The 16,283-nt window shown below is 59.8% G+C and overlaps 1 protein-coding gene across 1 annotated transcript; it reads right to left on the bottom strand.

The window, feature by feature from the left end:
• Positions 1 to 13,655: 13,655 nt before the first annotated feature.
• LOC132334573 (serine/threonine-protein kinase pim-1-like) lies at positions 13,656 to 16,081 on the bottom strand. Its single transcript, XM_059860679.1, has 5 exons — positions 15,560 to 16,081; positions 15,395 to 15,445; positions 14,824 to 15,190; positions 14,018 to 14,197; positions 13,656 to 13,762 (listed from the first exon to the last, which is right to left on the bottom strand). The coding sequence occupies exons 1-5, from the start codon at positions 16,079 to 16,081 to the stop codon at positions 13,656 to 13,658; spliced, it is 1,227 nt and encodes a 408-aa protein (XP_059716662.1).
• Between the last annotated feature and the right edge of the window lie 202 nt (positions 16,082 to 16,283).

The following is a 16,283-nucleotide window of genomic DNA, read 5'->3' as shown; positions in this document are numbered from 1 at the left end:
CACTTGCACTGGACCCCTTTCAGAAATAAACGTTCCTTGGAAACTCAGACGAGTGATCCTTCCTTGTTTCCTTCGCCTCTGATTTCTCATGCCGTGCTCCTGCTGTCACCCACGCCGTAGCAATTACCGCCACCCTAGACGGTCTCAGCAGAGATCAGGGGGCGGCCACTCTCATGTGTGCCCTCAGCCACCAAGGGTGTGCTGGCCAGCAAACCTCCATCCCGTGGCTGCAGAGCGCTTCCACACCTGCCCATCCCCTTATTTCCCTCCCAGCTCATCCCTTTGCTTCACCTTCCATTAATAAACTGTTTGGCTTCTTTGCTTTACCTGCATCTCTGTGGAACTGGAGTGATGCTAATCTGGGGCCCTGGGACACACAAGCCCCTCCTGCCATTCTCTTTCATGCCGTGTTTTGTGCACAGACACAGGAACGAGGGCAGATCAGGCTGGAAAGTTCCCTGTGCTGAAGATCCATTTCCACGACGCTGTGGAGGTACAGACCTTGCTGAGCACCCTGGAGCCCCTGGACTTCGGAAGAGCCAAGCTGAGGATGCTCTGAACCCAGCTGTGAGGCATTCCATGGCAAGCATCTACAGAGGGCAAAGGAGCTTGGAATGCTTGAACCTTTTCAAGAACAGCTTCCTGAAAGCACTGCATTGCTCCATCCCTGCACAGGATCAGGAAGAGGGCAGAACCAGAGACCATCTGGGCTCAACAGAGAGCTTTGGGTGTGCCTAAGAGCAAATGAAGCAGCAGCATGGTGCCCGAGACTCAGACACATGACCGTGCCAGTGCCCAGAGCGCTGCCTCGCAGTGCTGGGATCCCAGGTGTGGTTCTGGTCCCCAGAACCAAGGAATGGCAGCCCCAGGCTCAGACCCAGTCAGAAAGCCAACCAAGTGAGACCAGAGCGAGGGCACCTTTCCAGTTTCTCTTGGGCATGGCCGCAAAACAACCCCTGCTGCTTCTTCCTCCACCTGTGTTTGGGGCGTGCTGGTGGCAGAGCCAGCCAGGGTGTGCTCTGCATTCCAAAGCCTGTTGGGAGCGGGCATGAAAAGTGCTCCGCGCACAGCAGAGAGTTCTGGAAGGTTCTGACAAGAGCGTCCTGTGGGGACAGGGCTCTGGGCTCTGGCTGGGAACAGCCTGGTTTTCCTGCCGTGAGCGCAGGCAGGAGTTGAGGCAGGTGAAGAGGCAGCGGGCACCTTGTGTTTCTAGAGGGCCTGGGGCTGCACCCCTGAACCTCCACCTGGAAACACACTTGGGGGAATAGGAGCTAGAGCTGGAGTGCCTGTCCTGAAAGGACCTGAAGTCATTCAGCCTTGCCAGCTTTTCTTAAGAGTGTGTTGGTGTTCCCCAGAAAAGCTACACTTTTGGGGAAATGCCTTTGGAGGAAAGGGGCTTGCTTCTCAAGGAAAGTGCTTCCCAGGGAGCTCCCAGTGAGGTAGGTGCAAGTGTCCTACTTTGGCTCTCTGTGCTCCTTGCAGTCCTTGAGGCCCGTTGCACTTGGCAGAGGGGCAGGGCAAGGGAGAGAGCTGTGAGGAGCAGGTTTGGCATCCACCTGGACCTGCAGAGACCAACCCAAACACCTGCAGCAGGGTGTGTTCCCCCTCTTTGGACAGAGGTGTGAGCAGGGGCATCTCTGTCCAGCCACGAGCCCCAGAGCTCTCTTTGAGAGCTGGGAATTAAAAGGCCTTTACAGACACACTTTTCACATCTTCCCTGTCTGCTGTGTTTCAACTCTTAGCAATATGCATTTGCCTCCTACTTGGTGGAAACTGCTGTGGCCCAGGGCCAGCACAGAGCTGGGCTGGGTGGGCCAGGCAGTGTGGAGAGCCTTGGCTGATCTTGGTGTGTCCCTGGCCTCAGAAAAGGCTTGGAAGGTTTGCCTCTCCAGGCGTCCTGCTCATTGGCTCTCCCTGTGCATCTTGGAGAGAACAAGGTAGGCATTTCTGGCAGCTGGGCATCAGCAGGCCTTCAAATGGGGGTGTGTTGTGGAGCCAGCCCAGCTGAGATACCTGGAGAGGAGCCCAGTGCTCCTTGCTCCCCTCTGCTGACACGTGAGCGTTTGTTGGGTTTTGGGATGACGCTGTCTGTGTCAGGGGTGCTACGTGGACATGAGACAGCCGGTCCTGTCCTGCTGGGTCCCAGCAGTGCCTCGCAGCAGCCCCGCATCCATGTCAGGATGCTGGCCAAGAGAGCTCCTGGGAGCTGAGACAGCTGATTTTAATCTTGTGCAGGTGCCTACAGGTCAAGGCCAAGGGTGTTCCCTCAGGATATAGCAGTCCTGAGGGCTTTCCCTAATTCAGAGAAATCGGCAGACAAATGCATTGTCTGCCAAAAGCCCTTTTACTGACCTGGCAGGAGGGCAGGAGTCTGCACCCCACTAAAATATTTCTCTGCCACTTAGAAATTTCAGTGGAAATTTCAGTATGTAGGAATTGTATCAAACGTACCATCCATCTTTACACTGCTGAGGTGATTCGATAGGCAGGGGGTTAGAAATACATTGTGTCAGATTCCTAGACTTGAAGCTGATGTCCAGGCACTGGCCAGGAGCAATCTCGATGCCCCAAAGCAGCACAAAGTCTTCCTCATGGCTTCCCTGCACAGGGCTGATTCCATACTTGCCCTTAGTTCTTCTGGCAGACTATGTCTAAAGCTTTTTGTCAAGTCACTCTCATGTCAAGTTAGGTTTTTCTTATGCTAACTGGTGCTAAGTACTTATGTCTGTCTGTGCTAAGTACTTGTTGACTAATGTGAATTGCCTGTGCTTACTTATGTCAAACAAATCCTTGTTTCATTGCCAAAGGTGCCTGAGGCCGCCTGCTCCTTGTGGCACCAGTTGCTTTCCTGTGGGATGTTCTACCTCCCCAGAGAGTAAAGAGGGAGCTGGAGAAAAGAGCTTGTCAGGCTGCTCTGGATCCTTTCCCAGCAGCCCTGGTTGAGTGGAGAAGTCCGAGCTGGGCACAAAGGTGCAAATGGAACAGCCGTGCACAGGAAGGCTCGCTGGGAAGGGTGATCCAGGAACCCCAGGCCTGGCAGCCTGAGCTTGCCACCGGGGAAGGCCTTGGAGCAGATCCCCCTGAGTGCCATCCCACGGCTCCTGCAAAGAACCAGGGGGTCTGCTGGAGGGTGGGAAAGCTCTGTGGAGGGACGGGGACAGCTGGGGGTCCTGGTGGGATGTTGAGGGCTTCTGGGTGGGAGTTTGAGAGGGTTGGTGTTGGTGAAGTGTTGGGGAAGGAGTTGTCTGGAAGGTGAGAGCTCTAGGCTGGAATTTGAGTCAGTTTGAAGGCAGCATCTGTGGTTTGGCATAGCTTTGGTTATGGAGGGCAGAAAGAATATCTGTGACTCTTCCTGGTCATGGTCCTGATTCTCCTGCAGGGAACAAGAAGGGAGAGCTGTACTTTACTGGCCACTTAGATATCTGTACCAGGGGGAGGATTAGCCCTTTTGCCATCTACCCATTTGTTTGGGCTACTTTTGCAACACTGAGTGGACTTTCATTTCTGGACAGCTTTTATTCCTTAATAGAATTCGGATGTTATAATCCCTTCATAGACAACTGTTTGCAAACCAAAGAATGGCCTTTTTTTTGCCTCTGTGTAGTGTTATGTTCTGTAAAGTGACTCTCAGTGGATGATGTTAGGGTAAATGAGTTGCTGCTTTGAGATGGGAAGCAAAATTCCAACTCTTCACCTTCTCAGGCCATCCCAATGAATTTGGGAAGTTTGCAACTTTTTGGAACTCTTTGAGTTGAGCAATGGGAAGTAAAGCTTTCCTGAAGTGAGGAGTCTTAAACGCCAGATTCTTCTGTGCCTTCACCACTAAGGTGTTTCTGTGCTAAAGGAAATTACTTCAATAGAAAATAATTTCAGCATGGAGTGAGAGCTTCTGACCGAGACCAAGTGTTGCCAGCATTTGCTCCAGGTGCTCCTGCCAACAGCCCCTGCAGGAAGGAGCACAGCCCCCAATGCAGGTGGGCTTTGGCTCCCTCTGGCACAGAAGCCCCCCGGGGGCACAGGTCTCTGGGGCAGGAGATGGGCACCAGCGCTGCCAGGGCTCGGGGGGTGGCAGGTCTGCTTGGGCAGGGACTCTGCCACACCTGCTGATGTCAGTGCTCCCCAGGCCCAGGGGTCAGAGCAGCATTCGTGCCCTGGCCCACACGTTCCCTGTCCATGTCACACCCACAGGTTTAGGATGGCCACCCGCTGGGACGTGTCCCAAGGAGGCCGTGCCAGCTTCTGTGGAAGGCCCCGTGCCCTTCCCAGAGCGGCTGCCTCGGCAGCCCTAGGGTCTCTTTCTGCTGCCCTGAGCCCAGAGAGCAGGGCAGCGTTTGCTGATGGTCTGAGCTGTTCCTTAAGACCCTGTCGGGCTGCCTTAAACACTTGGGGTGAGAGATTCCTTCCAGCCTGGGCCACTTTGGTTCAGCTGGGGGCGGCCCCAGGGCGGGGGGCCGTGTGTGCAGGGGCCCTTTGTGACACGGTGCAGCATGGTAACCATGGCACAGAAGGGGTGTCCAAGGGCTCTTTGTGACACGTGGTGACATAGGAGCTGGTGGTGACAAGAGCAGGCCACAGTGCTTGGAGCAGGCAACGGGACAGGACAGCACAGAGCGGTGCCGTGAGGAGCCCCCGCACAGCGCCTTCGATCGTGTCTGACCCAGAGCCTTTCCGAGGCATTGTTCCTGCAGCTGACCTCGAGGCCAGACCACAGGACTTGCTGACCTGTGGCCTTCCCGAGGCTCCTCTTCTGCAGGTGCCCTTGAGGGCAGAGCGTGGGACTTGGTGCCCCGGAGGCATCTCCAATCCCTGCTGCCAGTGCCCTTGAGGCCACACCACAATCCTTGACAGGAGTCTCCTGTCCTTGTGGCAGGAGCCCTCGAGACCAGAGTGCAGGACTTGCTGTCCTGTAGCCTTCCCGAGGCTTCTCTCTCGAAGGTGCCTTCCAGGCACGACTGTAGGACTTGCTGACTCGGAGCTTTTCCAAGGCATCTCTCCTGCAAGACATGGAGCAGAGAGCCACAAGAGTGCTCAAGCTGGCCTGGGGGGAAGAAGAGGAAGAAGGTCCTGGACCTGCCCCCACACAGGAGACTGAAGAGCTGGAGCCGTTGAGTGGTGGTGAGTGGTAGAGCTGGGCCACAGAGTTGGTGCCTGCAGCCAGCTGGGCGCTGCGCCATCCCATCCCATCCCATCCCATCCCATCCCATCCCATCCCATCCCATCCCATCCCATCCCATCCCATCCCATCCCATCCCATTCCATCCCATCCCATCCCCTGGGCCATGCCCATGGACATGAAGGAAGAGGGGCTAGGCAGACACCCCGCAGGGCCGTGCTCCATCCCCTGGGGCATCCCAGGGCTGTCCCTTCCTGGGAAGCACAGGGCAGGGCTGTGTTCTCCGGCCTCTCCCGCAGCCCCTCAGCTCTGGCTGTGCTCCCTCTTTGCCAGGTGCAGCCCTGGAGCGCACACAAGAGCAGGACCCCACCCGTGGCCTCTTCCACAGAACAGCACAGGTACCTGCAGCCATCCCCACCTGGGCTGGGCCTGCTGTCACCGTGCTTGGAGCATTCCATGCAAAATCCCTGGCTTCCTGCCCTTCTCCTACAGCTGGTTTGCAAATTCCTGAAGAGAATTCGGGAAGAAGAGACCAGCCCCATGGGCACTGGGCTCAGAGCATATTCGCACATCTTCCAAACCAAGACCAGTGCTGCCCTGCTGGATATGCTCGTAGAGGAGGGCTTTTCCAGTCCAAAGCAAGTAAGCAGCCTGTGGCCAGGGTTTGATCCTCCCAGGAATTGCTTGGCCTCCCAAGCCATGCCTTCTGGTCACTGGAAACCTTTGAGGCCACATGGCAGTGTGGTGGGAAGGGCAGCACTTCTCTGGGGAAGCTGGGGACATTCCTCCCTCTGTCAGCTTTCCAAGTCACCCTGTGCCTTCTCCAGGTGCCTGCCCTGGTCAGGTACATCCACCAGTGGCTCCTGGCCAATCAGTTTGCTGAGCACAGGCTGAACAGGACCCTGCTGGATCTCACTGAAGCACAGCCCGCTGACGTAGTCATGACGCTCCTGCGTGTGTCCCCGTGCTGTGACAGGTATGGGGCCCACCTGCCCAGAGGGCTCACGGCTCCCCAGCCCATCAGCCTGTACAGCCTGGCCAAAGTGTCTGACCAACAGAGAGTTCCAGGGCTCTCTGGCTGCTCTCTTTGCCAGCCCTTGCACGTCAGCCCCCGAGCCTGCTGCCATGCTCCCTTGCCACCCCTCAGGGGACTGTCCCCATAGGGCTGGGCTGCCTGGGTGCTGCTGGTGAGGGCCAGTGGGCAGAGGCAGAGCTGGAAGCCAGCTCAGATCCCCACTGCTGCCCAAGCCATGGTGCTGTGTCTGAGAGCCCCCTGAGACAGAGCTCCAACCCCACAGAGCTGCTTTGACCATGTGGAAGAGCATCATGTGCTCACCCAGGACTGCGGAGCCGGTGCTGCTGATACTCCTGGATGTGCTGGGGAGCTGGCCAGAGCACAGCACGTGCACCTCGGATGGGGACAAAACGGGTGTCTTTGCCCTGGCTGTGAGTTTCTGCAACTGGCCTTTGCTGGCCCCCCGGCCGCCTCTCCAGCAGCTCTCCATCTTCCTTGCCCCACTGCATCTCCCTGCCTCAGGGACTGGGCTGAAACCTGACCCAGGGGCAGCTTCAGGGGCACCAGGCCCCGTGCTCCCCCTGCCTCTCTCCTGGCCTCTCCCTCCCCTGCTCGGGCCCTGCCACACGGACACCTCAGCACTGAGGGCTGTCTTGGGGGGCTTTGTCCTTTGCAGGCAGCTGTGGTGATGTGGAAGATCCTCCAGGTGCCCTGTGTCCCACATATGGTGACGGTGTATTTCCCCCGCCTCCTTGTGCATCTGCTCTTCCAAGTGTTCTTCAGCACTCTGGATGTGCCAGAGGAGGTCGATACCTTCTGGAAAAGATGCCAGGAGCAACATGGCCTTGCCACCAGCCCCAGCAGGTGCTCATCCCACCCCTCTTGTCCCTGCCACGTCCTTGGGCAGGAGCCAGTGCTCCCAGCGTGACCTGGGCTTTGCTCTGCACGCAGGTTTGCAGTGCAGACCCTGAAGTCCCTGCTCTGCCGAATGCAGCAGGAGGATGTGGTGGTGGCAATGGAACGCAATTGTGGCTGGGACACGCTGCTGTGTGCTGACACCCACCACTATGCCGTGGGTCTGCTGGCCAGGTGAGACCCCCTTCTCCCCACTGCCTCTGACATTTGTGCTCTGTGCCCAGGTGCCCCACACAGTCCCCATGGTTGTGGCCCAGAGAGCCTTGTCAATGAGGGACGGCCAAGCAGACTGGAAAAGGCTTGGAGAGGAGGGTGCCCACAGGGAGCCACCTCCCAGATAGGCCAGGGCCCCTTGCAGGATGCTGGGGAAAGACCAGACCTCTGTGACTCAGTCCTGGCAGAGGTTTGTTCCCCTGGCCAAAAGTCTTGGTTCCTTTTTCTCCTGCCAGGGAGATGTGCTGTGTCTCCATCCCCTTGTGTTCCCGAATCGCTCGCTACCTGCTCCGGCTACTCAGCACACGGGAGCCACGCTGGGATCTGCCTGCCCTGGCGTTCCTTGTGGAGGTGAGCCTGATGGCCAGCACTGCCTCACTCAGCTGCCTCCCAGCTCTCTGCCCTCTCGGAGCCACAGCTGCCTGGGACGGTGCCCGCACCCTGTGCTGCTGCCTGGGCCCAGCCCTGTGCGGTTCTGGGCTCCTGCCGGCCGGGTCCCCCTGTCACTGCCCTGTGCCTTTCAGGTCCTCGAGTTCCTGGACCTGAGTGAACGCGGTGCTAACAGAGTCCTGGAAATCTTGTCAAGGCAGCTGCAGAGCGAGTGCAGGGAGAGGCGTCGCCTGGCGCTCAGGGCCCTTCTGGAGCTCATTGAGGAGCCCTCAATGGTGAGAAGGGGGCAGCAGCAGAGGCTGAGCTGGGGAATGCAGTCCCTTGGGCTTGGCTGAGCTTTGGGTGCTGCGGCAGTTGCTCCCAGCTCTCCTGCCTCCCAGTTCAGCTGCCCGAGTGCTTCAGGACAGGCCTTTGGCCTCTGGGCTCTGCAGCAGCAGGATGGCGTTTCACAAACTTGTGTTCTGCACAGACCGAAAAAATGTGGAGCCTGACTGAAAGTCTTGTGGAGCTCCTGTGGGACACAGATGGAGAGATAGTTAGCATGACAGTCATGCTTCTCAGCTTTATCATCTTGGACAATGACATGCTGATGCCCAGCCCCATCACACTGCAGCTGCTTGAGGCACTCCTGCCACTCTTTGACCATGTAAGGCTCGCTGCCCCCAGCCACGGCCACTGGGTGCTTCCCTGGCACTGTGCCTTGTGGATTTGCAGGCCTGGGCCAAGCTGAGCCCTGTGCAGCCAATGCTAAGGTCTTTTTTTCTTCCTTCAATACAGAATAATAGCCAGGTGCAGCTGCTCTCCATACTGCTCTTCAGAACCTTGGTGACTCTTCCACTGGAAAAGAAAAAAAAGGCCCTGAAGACACCCCTGCGCCAGAGCCTGCTGCCACTCTTCTTCCACTGCCATGATGAGAATCGGCGTGTGGCACAGGTGAGGACTCGTGGGCTGCTGCTGTCCCCCTGGCAGGGGGCTCGGCTGCCTCCTGCCCTGGCGCCTGCCGGGCTGCAGCCTCCTCCAGGCCTTGGCACAGGGACGTGAGTCCTGCACCCTGGGCTGTGGGGCCATCTCTGCATCTCTGCTGCTCTCCAGGCTTCTCAGGAAACGCTGCTTTGTGTGGTCAAGGTCCTGAAGAGGAGGGATCTTGAAAGACTGGTGAAGAACCAGAAGCCATGGAAGTTCACCAAGTGCCTGGTAAGGATGGCCTGGAAGCCCCAGCCTCAGCCTGGAGAAGGCCCCTGAGGGCGGTGCTCAGAGTGCGGGGCTGGCAGCTGTGCCCCTGCCCGCTGCTGCACCCAGAGGCTGTGCGGGCTCTTCTCCAGGCTCCTCTGGGCCTGAGCCAGGCTCCGATGGAGCCCTGGCCCAGTGGAGCTGTGGGGCGGGCCGGCACCGCGGCTCCCCGGGCAGCAGCCGGCCCTCTGCCCCTCCAGAGCCCGGCACCAGCAGCTGCTGGCCGCGCCTCAGGGCTGTGCAGGCAGGGGAGGCTGGGGCTGGGCGCTGGCATCGCCCGGCCAAGGGGCTGAGCCCGCACCAACCCTTCCCTCCTGCCGCTCTCTCTAGCTGGCAGACCACGGGAGCAGAGCAGCCGAGCACCTGCGCCGGGCCCTGCCCTACCTGCAGAGCCCACAGGAGTCCCTGCAAGTGGCGGCCATCAGGTTCATTGGTGAGCCACGAGCCCGGGCTCCCTCCCGGCCCCGCCACAGCTCGGCCCCAGCCCTGCCTGCTGCCACGGCAGCACCACCCGGGCCCGGCGCCATCGAGCCCCGCCTGGCCCTGGCACTGCTGCCGCTCTCTTGCAGCCGTGCCCTGGGGCGGCAGCGTGAAGCAAGGGCCGGGCTGAGCCCTGCCGGGCCAGCAGGCCGTGTGGCCACAGTGCCAGCAGCGCCGCTGGCAGGGAGCTGTGCCGCTGGGGCTGTGACAGGCTCTGTGTTCCCAGGGATGGCCGGGCGGCACCTGAGGGGGAAGAAGGAAGAGCTCCGGCTCATCTGCAACGGTGAGTGAGGGCAGCGGCGGACAGCAGGGCCTGGCGGGGGGAGCTGCAAGCCCTGCCCCGGCTGCCGAGGGCTCTGCTCCCTGTGTGGACAAGGGGCATCGTGGGCAGAGCACACAAAGATTTCAGGGCCACATGGGGGATTCGTGGCCAGGAGCTTCGGGCTGGTCCCATTGGTCCCTGCTCCCTCCTGCCCATGGCTAGAGCCGGCTGGAATGGCCCTGGCAGGGGACTCTCCTCGGGTTCTCTCAGGTTCGGGATCTGACCGTGGCTCTGTTCCTCTCTCTTTCAGCCCTTGAACACCTGACAGAGGACACCAGCAGTGCCACGTCAGACATGGCACTTCATACACTGAATGTCCTCCAGTCACTCCAGAGTGAGCGATCTTCCATCTTCCAGAGGCTGCAGGATCAGCTCCGCAGGGCATGGAGGACACGGCCTCGTCTGTCGGGGCTTGGCTGGCTGCGCTGCTGGAGATCTGCAGAGAGCTGAGCCCAGAGGCTCTGTCTGCTGGGGCCACCTAAGCCAGCGGGAATATTCTCTTTCTTCATGATTGTTCCTTTATTTTTGTTTTTTCTTTAGTATATGAATATAGAATGTGTTATAATACACAGACTCCCGGCAGCTTTCTTTTGCTTCCCAGGGTCTGCAGGGCATAGGGGAAGAGGGGAAAAAGGGTGCTTGGGCTCAGCAAGCTGTCCCAGCATGCTGTGTTGCAGGGAAAATGGCCAGAAGCCCCTTGGCCTTTGGTAGTTCTGCTGAAGCCTTTGTGCTGCCAACAGAGCGGGTGGGCAGGGGCTGGAGCTGCAGAGATCCCTGTGAGAGCAGTGCCTGGAGATGGCCACAAGCCCTGTCCCAGGCAGGAAGCGCCATCTGTGTCCTCCTGCCCGTGTGCTGCTGGCTGGATTGCTGAGGGCTCCGAGGTGCCTCTGGATGGGGCTCCTCTGCAGCTGCTGTGGGGCTGCGGCGCTGCTGCCGGGCAGGTTGGCTGGGATGGGGGAGACCCTGAGGGGACGGGGCCAAGAAGGGACGAGGGGCTGCAGAAGCCCTGACAGGACACAGCAGTGGGAAGGCATGAGGGGGATGTGTGAGGGAGTGGGTGTAACGTTGGCTCGAGGGGGAGTGGGTTGAAGACAAAGACACTAACTCTCCCCAATGTTCATGTGGCAAACAGAGAGCATTTATTCTCAAGCCCTTCCTTCTTAAGGGCCTTTGAAAAACCCAGTCTGGATAATTTCATTGCTCTGCTCTCTATGCCTTGTCAGGTTCTGCCCAGTGAAATGCTGCAGCCTTGGCAGAGATGTGACTGGGCAAGGCCCCTGTCACTCAAACCAGGGGCTGGTGCATTCACACAGCACTAGCCAGCCTGCACTGTGACACATGGCAGCAGAGTGCAAGGCACAGCTCCGGGTGCTCCCCAGGAACCTCAGCTCTGGGAGCACTGTCTGCCCCAAGCTCCAGGGGCTGCAGTGGGAGCCCAGCTGGGCTCTGCCCTGGGGCCATCCTGCAGGGACAGCTGGAAACAGGGAGCATTCCCTTGCCACAAAGAGCCAAGCCAGGCCTGCAGGGCAGCTGTTCCAGCCTGGACTGCACTGTTGTGTGCTGTGCTCTGGGGCTGGGGCTGCCTGCACAGGTGACTGGATGGTGTGCCAGAGTGTTGTCTTAGATAACACAAATTCTAGTGTCATCATAGCGCAAGGATTTCGTATTGTCAGAGCTTCACACCTTCTTGATGTTCCTCACAGGCAGTTCCTCTACACACTGACTGTTCCAGGTCCTTGCAGGAGTAATCTGACTACTCTCACTCCTCTTCCCTTACTCTTATATATCACTAGTGCTTGTTGGTTGCAGGTGTGGCCTGTCAAGATCAGGCCTGCCTCCAATCTTCAGCAACTGGTCCAGCTGCAACTCATTGGGGACAAGATCACCCTGTACACCAGAGGAGAGAGAGCAGCTTCAGCTTCGGCCTAACTGAGGTGGGTGTGTGGGCTGGGAAGGGTGAAGAGGCTCAAGGGGATTCAGAGAGCTCATCCTGCAGGAAGGACAAGGGAAAGGGAGTGGGAGCTCAGCCGTGAGCAGAGCTGAGGGCTGCAGAGTGGCTCTCAATGACACCAAAATCCCATGGGACCTCTGAGACATTGCTGCTCCTCAGCCAGTGACAGGATGCATCCCTAAGCCTGGGGCTCAGCCTTCCTCGTGGTGAGGGGCACCAAGGAAGGCAACAGTGTGATACAGGCTGCAATGGGCTGGGAACTCACCGAGGGAAAAGAGGGAGCAGTAGTAAAAGGCAGATGGGGAGAGAACTGTTCAGAGAAGGGCTGAGCTACAACTTGAGCAAGCTGAGAAATGTCATTTGAGGGGCATCCCAGATTGATTTCATTTCAGATGTTATTGAACAAATTTATTTTTTGCGGCGTGTCCTGTTTTCCCTTGGAGGTGTACACTCTGCAAACTTGAGCTGTGCTGCCAAAATGCTCAAGCAAGTCTGTGCTGCAGGTCACACCATTTCTTCTTTGGCTGATTCCAGCCCGGTGCTGAGCTCCAGCAGAGCCCTGGCAGAGCCCAGAGCAGCCTCAGCACCCGCAGAGCCCGGCTGCAAGGAGAGAAAGCAGAAACCGCCCGTCAGCTGAAGGCTCCTGTGCCCTTGTCCCAGCCGCCCACGGTGCCCAGGCCATGCTGGCCGTGCTCAGAGCGGTGCCCAGAGCTGCCCATCACTGCTGCTTTTGGCAGCAGGGCAGGAGGGCAGGACGTGTGCCCAGCCTGCAGCCAGCCAGGGCACATCCACCTCCTCAGCAGCTGCCCAGAGCAGGAGGCTCCTGTGCTCGCTGCCATCTCCCAGAAGCTCTGATCCCACCATGCCAGGCAGACGGGGACCAACCTCACGCCCTCCCCTGCTGGAAGAAAAGCTGGTCCCAAACAATGTCCTCAGCCTTCTCCAAGGGCACGGCCCATCCACACTGCAGCTGGTCCCAAGCACTTCCTGATCCAGACTGGACCCAACCTATAAGGCTTCATCTAGAAAAACAAACAACAAAATATTGAAAATAGATTACAGACAAAAAGGGGAAACAAGAAAAAAGGTAAAAAAATCTTATCTCTGCCAGGGCCTTGAGGAAGGCCCAGCCCCTGCATGCAAGGAAAAACCCACACATGGGTGAGGGAAGCCCAGGCTTTCTCCCTTCCCCCCTGCACTGCCCCCCACAATAATGCTGATCCCAAAGCAAACAAGGGCAGTGGAGCAGCCCAAGCCCTTCCTTGCCTGCACAGCAAAGCAGCCACAGAACAGGTTCTGGAGTCCCACCTCTGCTCCCACCATGGGGTTTGTTTGTGTTGGGCTGGCTGCCCCAGCCCCAGCCCGGGGCACGGTGGGGGCTGGGGGCTGTTGGCAGGGCCAGGAGCCCACTCCCATTTTGTACCCAGCCCAGCCCATCCCCCCAGCCCTGCCAAAACCAGCTGGGCAGGCGACTGAAGGATCAGCTGCATCTGCCCCAGCAAAGGGGGAACCTTTGGTTCCCCGCCAGGCTGTGCAATGGCCAAATCTGGGAGCATCCCCCTGGGTGTGGACTCATCTGCAAATTTGCTGTGGAGCCTGGCTTTGGAGAAGGTGCCACAATCAAAGTCCATCATCTTCAGCTGCCCTGTGGTCAGGTCCAGGAAGAGGTTGCCATCCTTGATGTCATCCTCGCTGTCTCCAGCAGCAGCAGTCCCACCTGGTACAGCTTCTCCAGGGGCTCCTTCTCCTTCCCTGGGGTGTGACCAGGCTCTCAGGTTCTGCCCAAGGCCCCAGCTGTCAGGGAACCAGGACAAGCAAAACCAGCTCGGATGGTGGCCACCAGTGCTGGGCAGAGCAGCTCAGCTCAACAACAAGGGCTGTGTGTTCCCATCTGATGAGCCCTGGGCAGTGACACGGGCAGGACAAAAAAGTCTGGCTTCCTTTGCTTCTGACTGCCAAGGCATGTGTGGAGCTGTAACTTACCAGGGCCCTGCATCACAGTGTGCCTGTGGCTCTCTCCCTTCTTCTAGGGCAGATGAATATCCTGCATCCAAGGATGACAGAGCAGCTCTTCTAATGAGGGCCTTTCCAAGTCCAGCATGGATAAACACCGCCTGATCAGATCTTGGCACTCTGGGCAGAGAAACCACAAACCACTGGTCAGTTGGAGAAGGCTCCTGTTGGCTTTGCCCCACTATTCCCGTGCCCAGGCCATGCTGGATGTGCTCAGAGCTGGGCCTAAGCTTTCCCATCCATTCCCTGGTTTGGAGGAAAGCAGGAGAGCAGGACATGTGCCACCTCCTCAGCAGCTGCCAGAGCAGGATGCTCACAAGCCCGCTGCTGTCTCCCAGCACTGGTATTCCCCCGTGCCCAGAGATGAGGATCCACCTTGAGAGAGCCCTTGTGGCAGCGAGAGCTGATGGTCCCAGCTGATGTTCTGGCCCTTCCTGAAAGGATGCTCCCCACAGACCATCTGGTGCAGCAGGATGCCTAGGGACCAGATGGTAGCTGGCCTGCCATAGTACCAGCCAAAGTGGGTCCATTCCGGGGGGCTGTATGACCGTGTTCCTATGGAATACAGATGGAGTTCATCAGGGGGATGCTGCTGCTCCCAGAGCCTGGCCCCAGCATCCCTGCTCCAGTGGCACACGGGGTGTGACGCACTGCCCTCTCACCAGCACCTGGGACTTCTGTACAGACTTGGGGTTGGAAAAGAAGCCACTGGGATTGGAAGAGGGCAGTGGAAGCCCTGGAAAGGCCCCACCATAACAAGGGAGAAACCACTCAGTGCTGGGGGAAAATCCATGCCTGCATCCTCCCTGCCTGCATTGCTCCAAAAAACATTATGAACCCAAAACAAAGCAGGCGAGTGGAGCAGTCCAAGCCCTTTCTCACCTGCACACCAAACTGGCTGGGGCACTGGTTCCGGCCCCCCCTCTCGGCTACCCCCACCCACGGGTGTTTTTGCTGGGCTGGCTGCCCCAGCCCCAGTCCTGGGCAGAGTGGTGGGCAAAGGCTGCCTGCAGGGCTGGAAGCTGGCTCCACACCCAGCCCTGCTCAAAAGCAGCTTGGCTGAAGTCTCAGCGCCATGAAGGGCTGCAGAAGGGAGAATCCCCACTGCCACACCCAGCTTGGGCTCTGAGATGTTGGGCCATGAGATGGTGGGACCAGGAGCACACCCTGTGTGGGCTCACCTGCAAAGTGAGTGTAGGCTGTGTCCTGCAGGTAGGTGCCACAGCCAAAGTCAATCAATTTGGCCTGCCCGGTGGCCAGGTCAACCAGGATGTTCTCTGGTTTGATGTCCCTGTGCAGGACCCCACAGCTGGTGCAGTGCCGCACGGCCTCCAGCACCTGGCGGAACAGCTCCCGCGCCACCTCCTCGGGCAGGAAGCCCCGTGCCCGAATGAAATGCTGCAGGTCCTGACACCGCTCCGGGCGCTCCAGCACCATCAAGACATCGTTGGGGAGCTCAAGCCACTCCAGCAGCTGGACCACACCAGGGAAGCCAGTGGACCCCTTGGCCAGCAGCACGATCTCCAGGGGTGCGCTGGTGCCATCGGGCTGCGGGAGGAGCACGATGCCGTCAGTGGGGCTGATGCTGTGCCAGGGCTCAGGAAGCCCTCAGCCAGCCTGGGATGCTCTGTGCCCTGCGCTGGCCCCACGCCCGCTCTCCCTCGAGGGGTCCTGGAGGCTTCCACACTGTCGGGCCTCGGCTCATCCCCGCCCGCCACGGCCCGGCTGCTCCCGCTGGCCCCGATCACTCACCAGCTCGCCCCAGTGCCGGACGCGCTCCCGTGGCACCCTTTTGATGGCCACCTGCAAGCCAAGGGAAGCAGCGGGCTGAGTTCGCCGCCCGCCTTGCTCAGCCCCATCCTCCGCCCTCCTCCTCCTCCGCCCCCTCCTCCTCCTCCTCCTGCGCCCACCGCTCACCGGGGCGCCGTCCGAGAGCCGCGTGGCCGCGAAGACGCTGCCGAAGCCGCCGCGCCCCAGCAGCGAGCCCAGCCGGTACTGCTCCTTCAGGCCCTGCTGCGCCTTCCCTGCCGGCGGGACGCGGCTGTCAGCGCTCGGCCCGGGGCCAGCAGCGGCCCCCGAGCGCCCCTCAAGCGCCCCGGGCCGGCCATCCCCAGGCGTTCGTTCCCTGCAGCGGGACAGCGGCGGCTCGGGGCCGGCGGCCGCGCTGCCGAGCGGCGGAGCTCGGGCCGGGCAAGCGGCAGCGGAGGCGGCGGGAGCGGCCGCGCCGCCTGTGTCCTCCGCGGGCCGCGGGAGGGGCCGGGGCCGGGGCCGGGGCCGGGGCCAGGGCCAGGCTCGGGCCAGGCGGAGCCAAAGAGAGGCGATGCCGCCCCTGCCCCAGGCACTGATGCCCGCCCAGCAGTGCCACCGCCAGTACGGCCAGAGCCGGCCGGAGGCGAGAACGCGGCGGGACGGCCGGGGCCGGGGGCGGGCTGGGGGCATGGCCCGACTGGGCATGGGGAGAGAGAGACTGGGAGAGGAGGGGACACTGGGAAAGGGAGACCGGGAGAGGGTGCAGGACTGCTGGAGAGGGAGAGGGAGTCGACAAAGTTGCTGATTTTGCTGCTTTAGCTGCTGCTGCTGCTGCAACTGAAGCGCCGGGGCCGTTTGTCCCCGTGTCCGTTTGCCCGTTGCCCACTCGCCC

The sequence above is a fragment of the Haemorhous mexicanus genome, chromosome 16 (assembly GCF_027477595.1).
Source record: "Haemorhous mexicanus isolate bHaeMex1 chromosome 16, bHaeMex1.pri, whole genome shotgun sequence".
NCBI classification, from domain to species: domain Eukaryota; kingdom Metazoa; phylum Chordata; class Aves; order Passeriformes; family Fringillidae; genus Haemorhous; species Haemorhous mexicanus.
This window is presented reverse-complemented; position numbering and strand designations above follow the sequence as displayed.

Excerpts from the sequence above, each read along its gene's own strand:
- LOC132334573 (XM_059860679.1), bottom strand. The coding sequence starts at position 16,081 with ATGCCCCCAGCCCGCCCCCGGCCCCGGCCGTCCCGCCGCGTTCTCGCC. Across the intron at positions 15,191-15,394 it reads TCCGGCACTGGGGCGAGCTG|CCCGATGGCACCAGCGCACC; the intron begins GTGAGTGATCGG and ends CTCCTCCCGCAG. Across the intron at positions 13,763-14,017 it reads GCCACAAGGGCTCTCTCAAG|AGTGCCAAGATCTGATCAGG; the intron begins GTGGATCCTCAT and ends TTCTCTGCCCAG.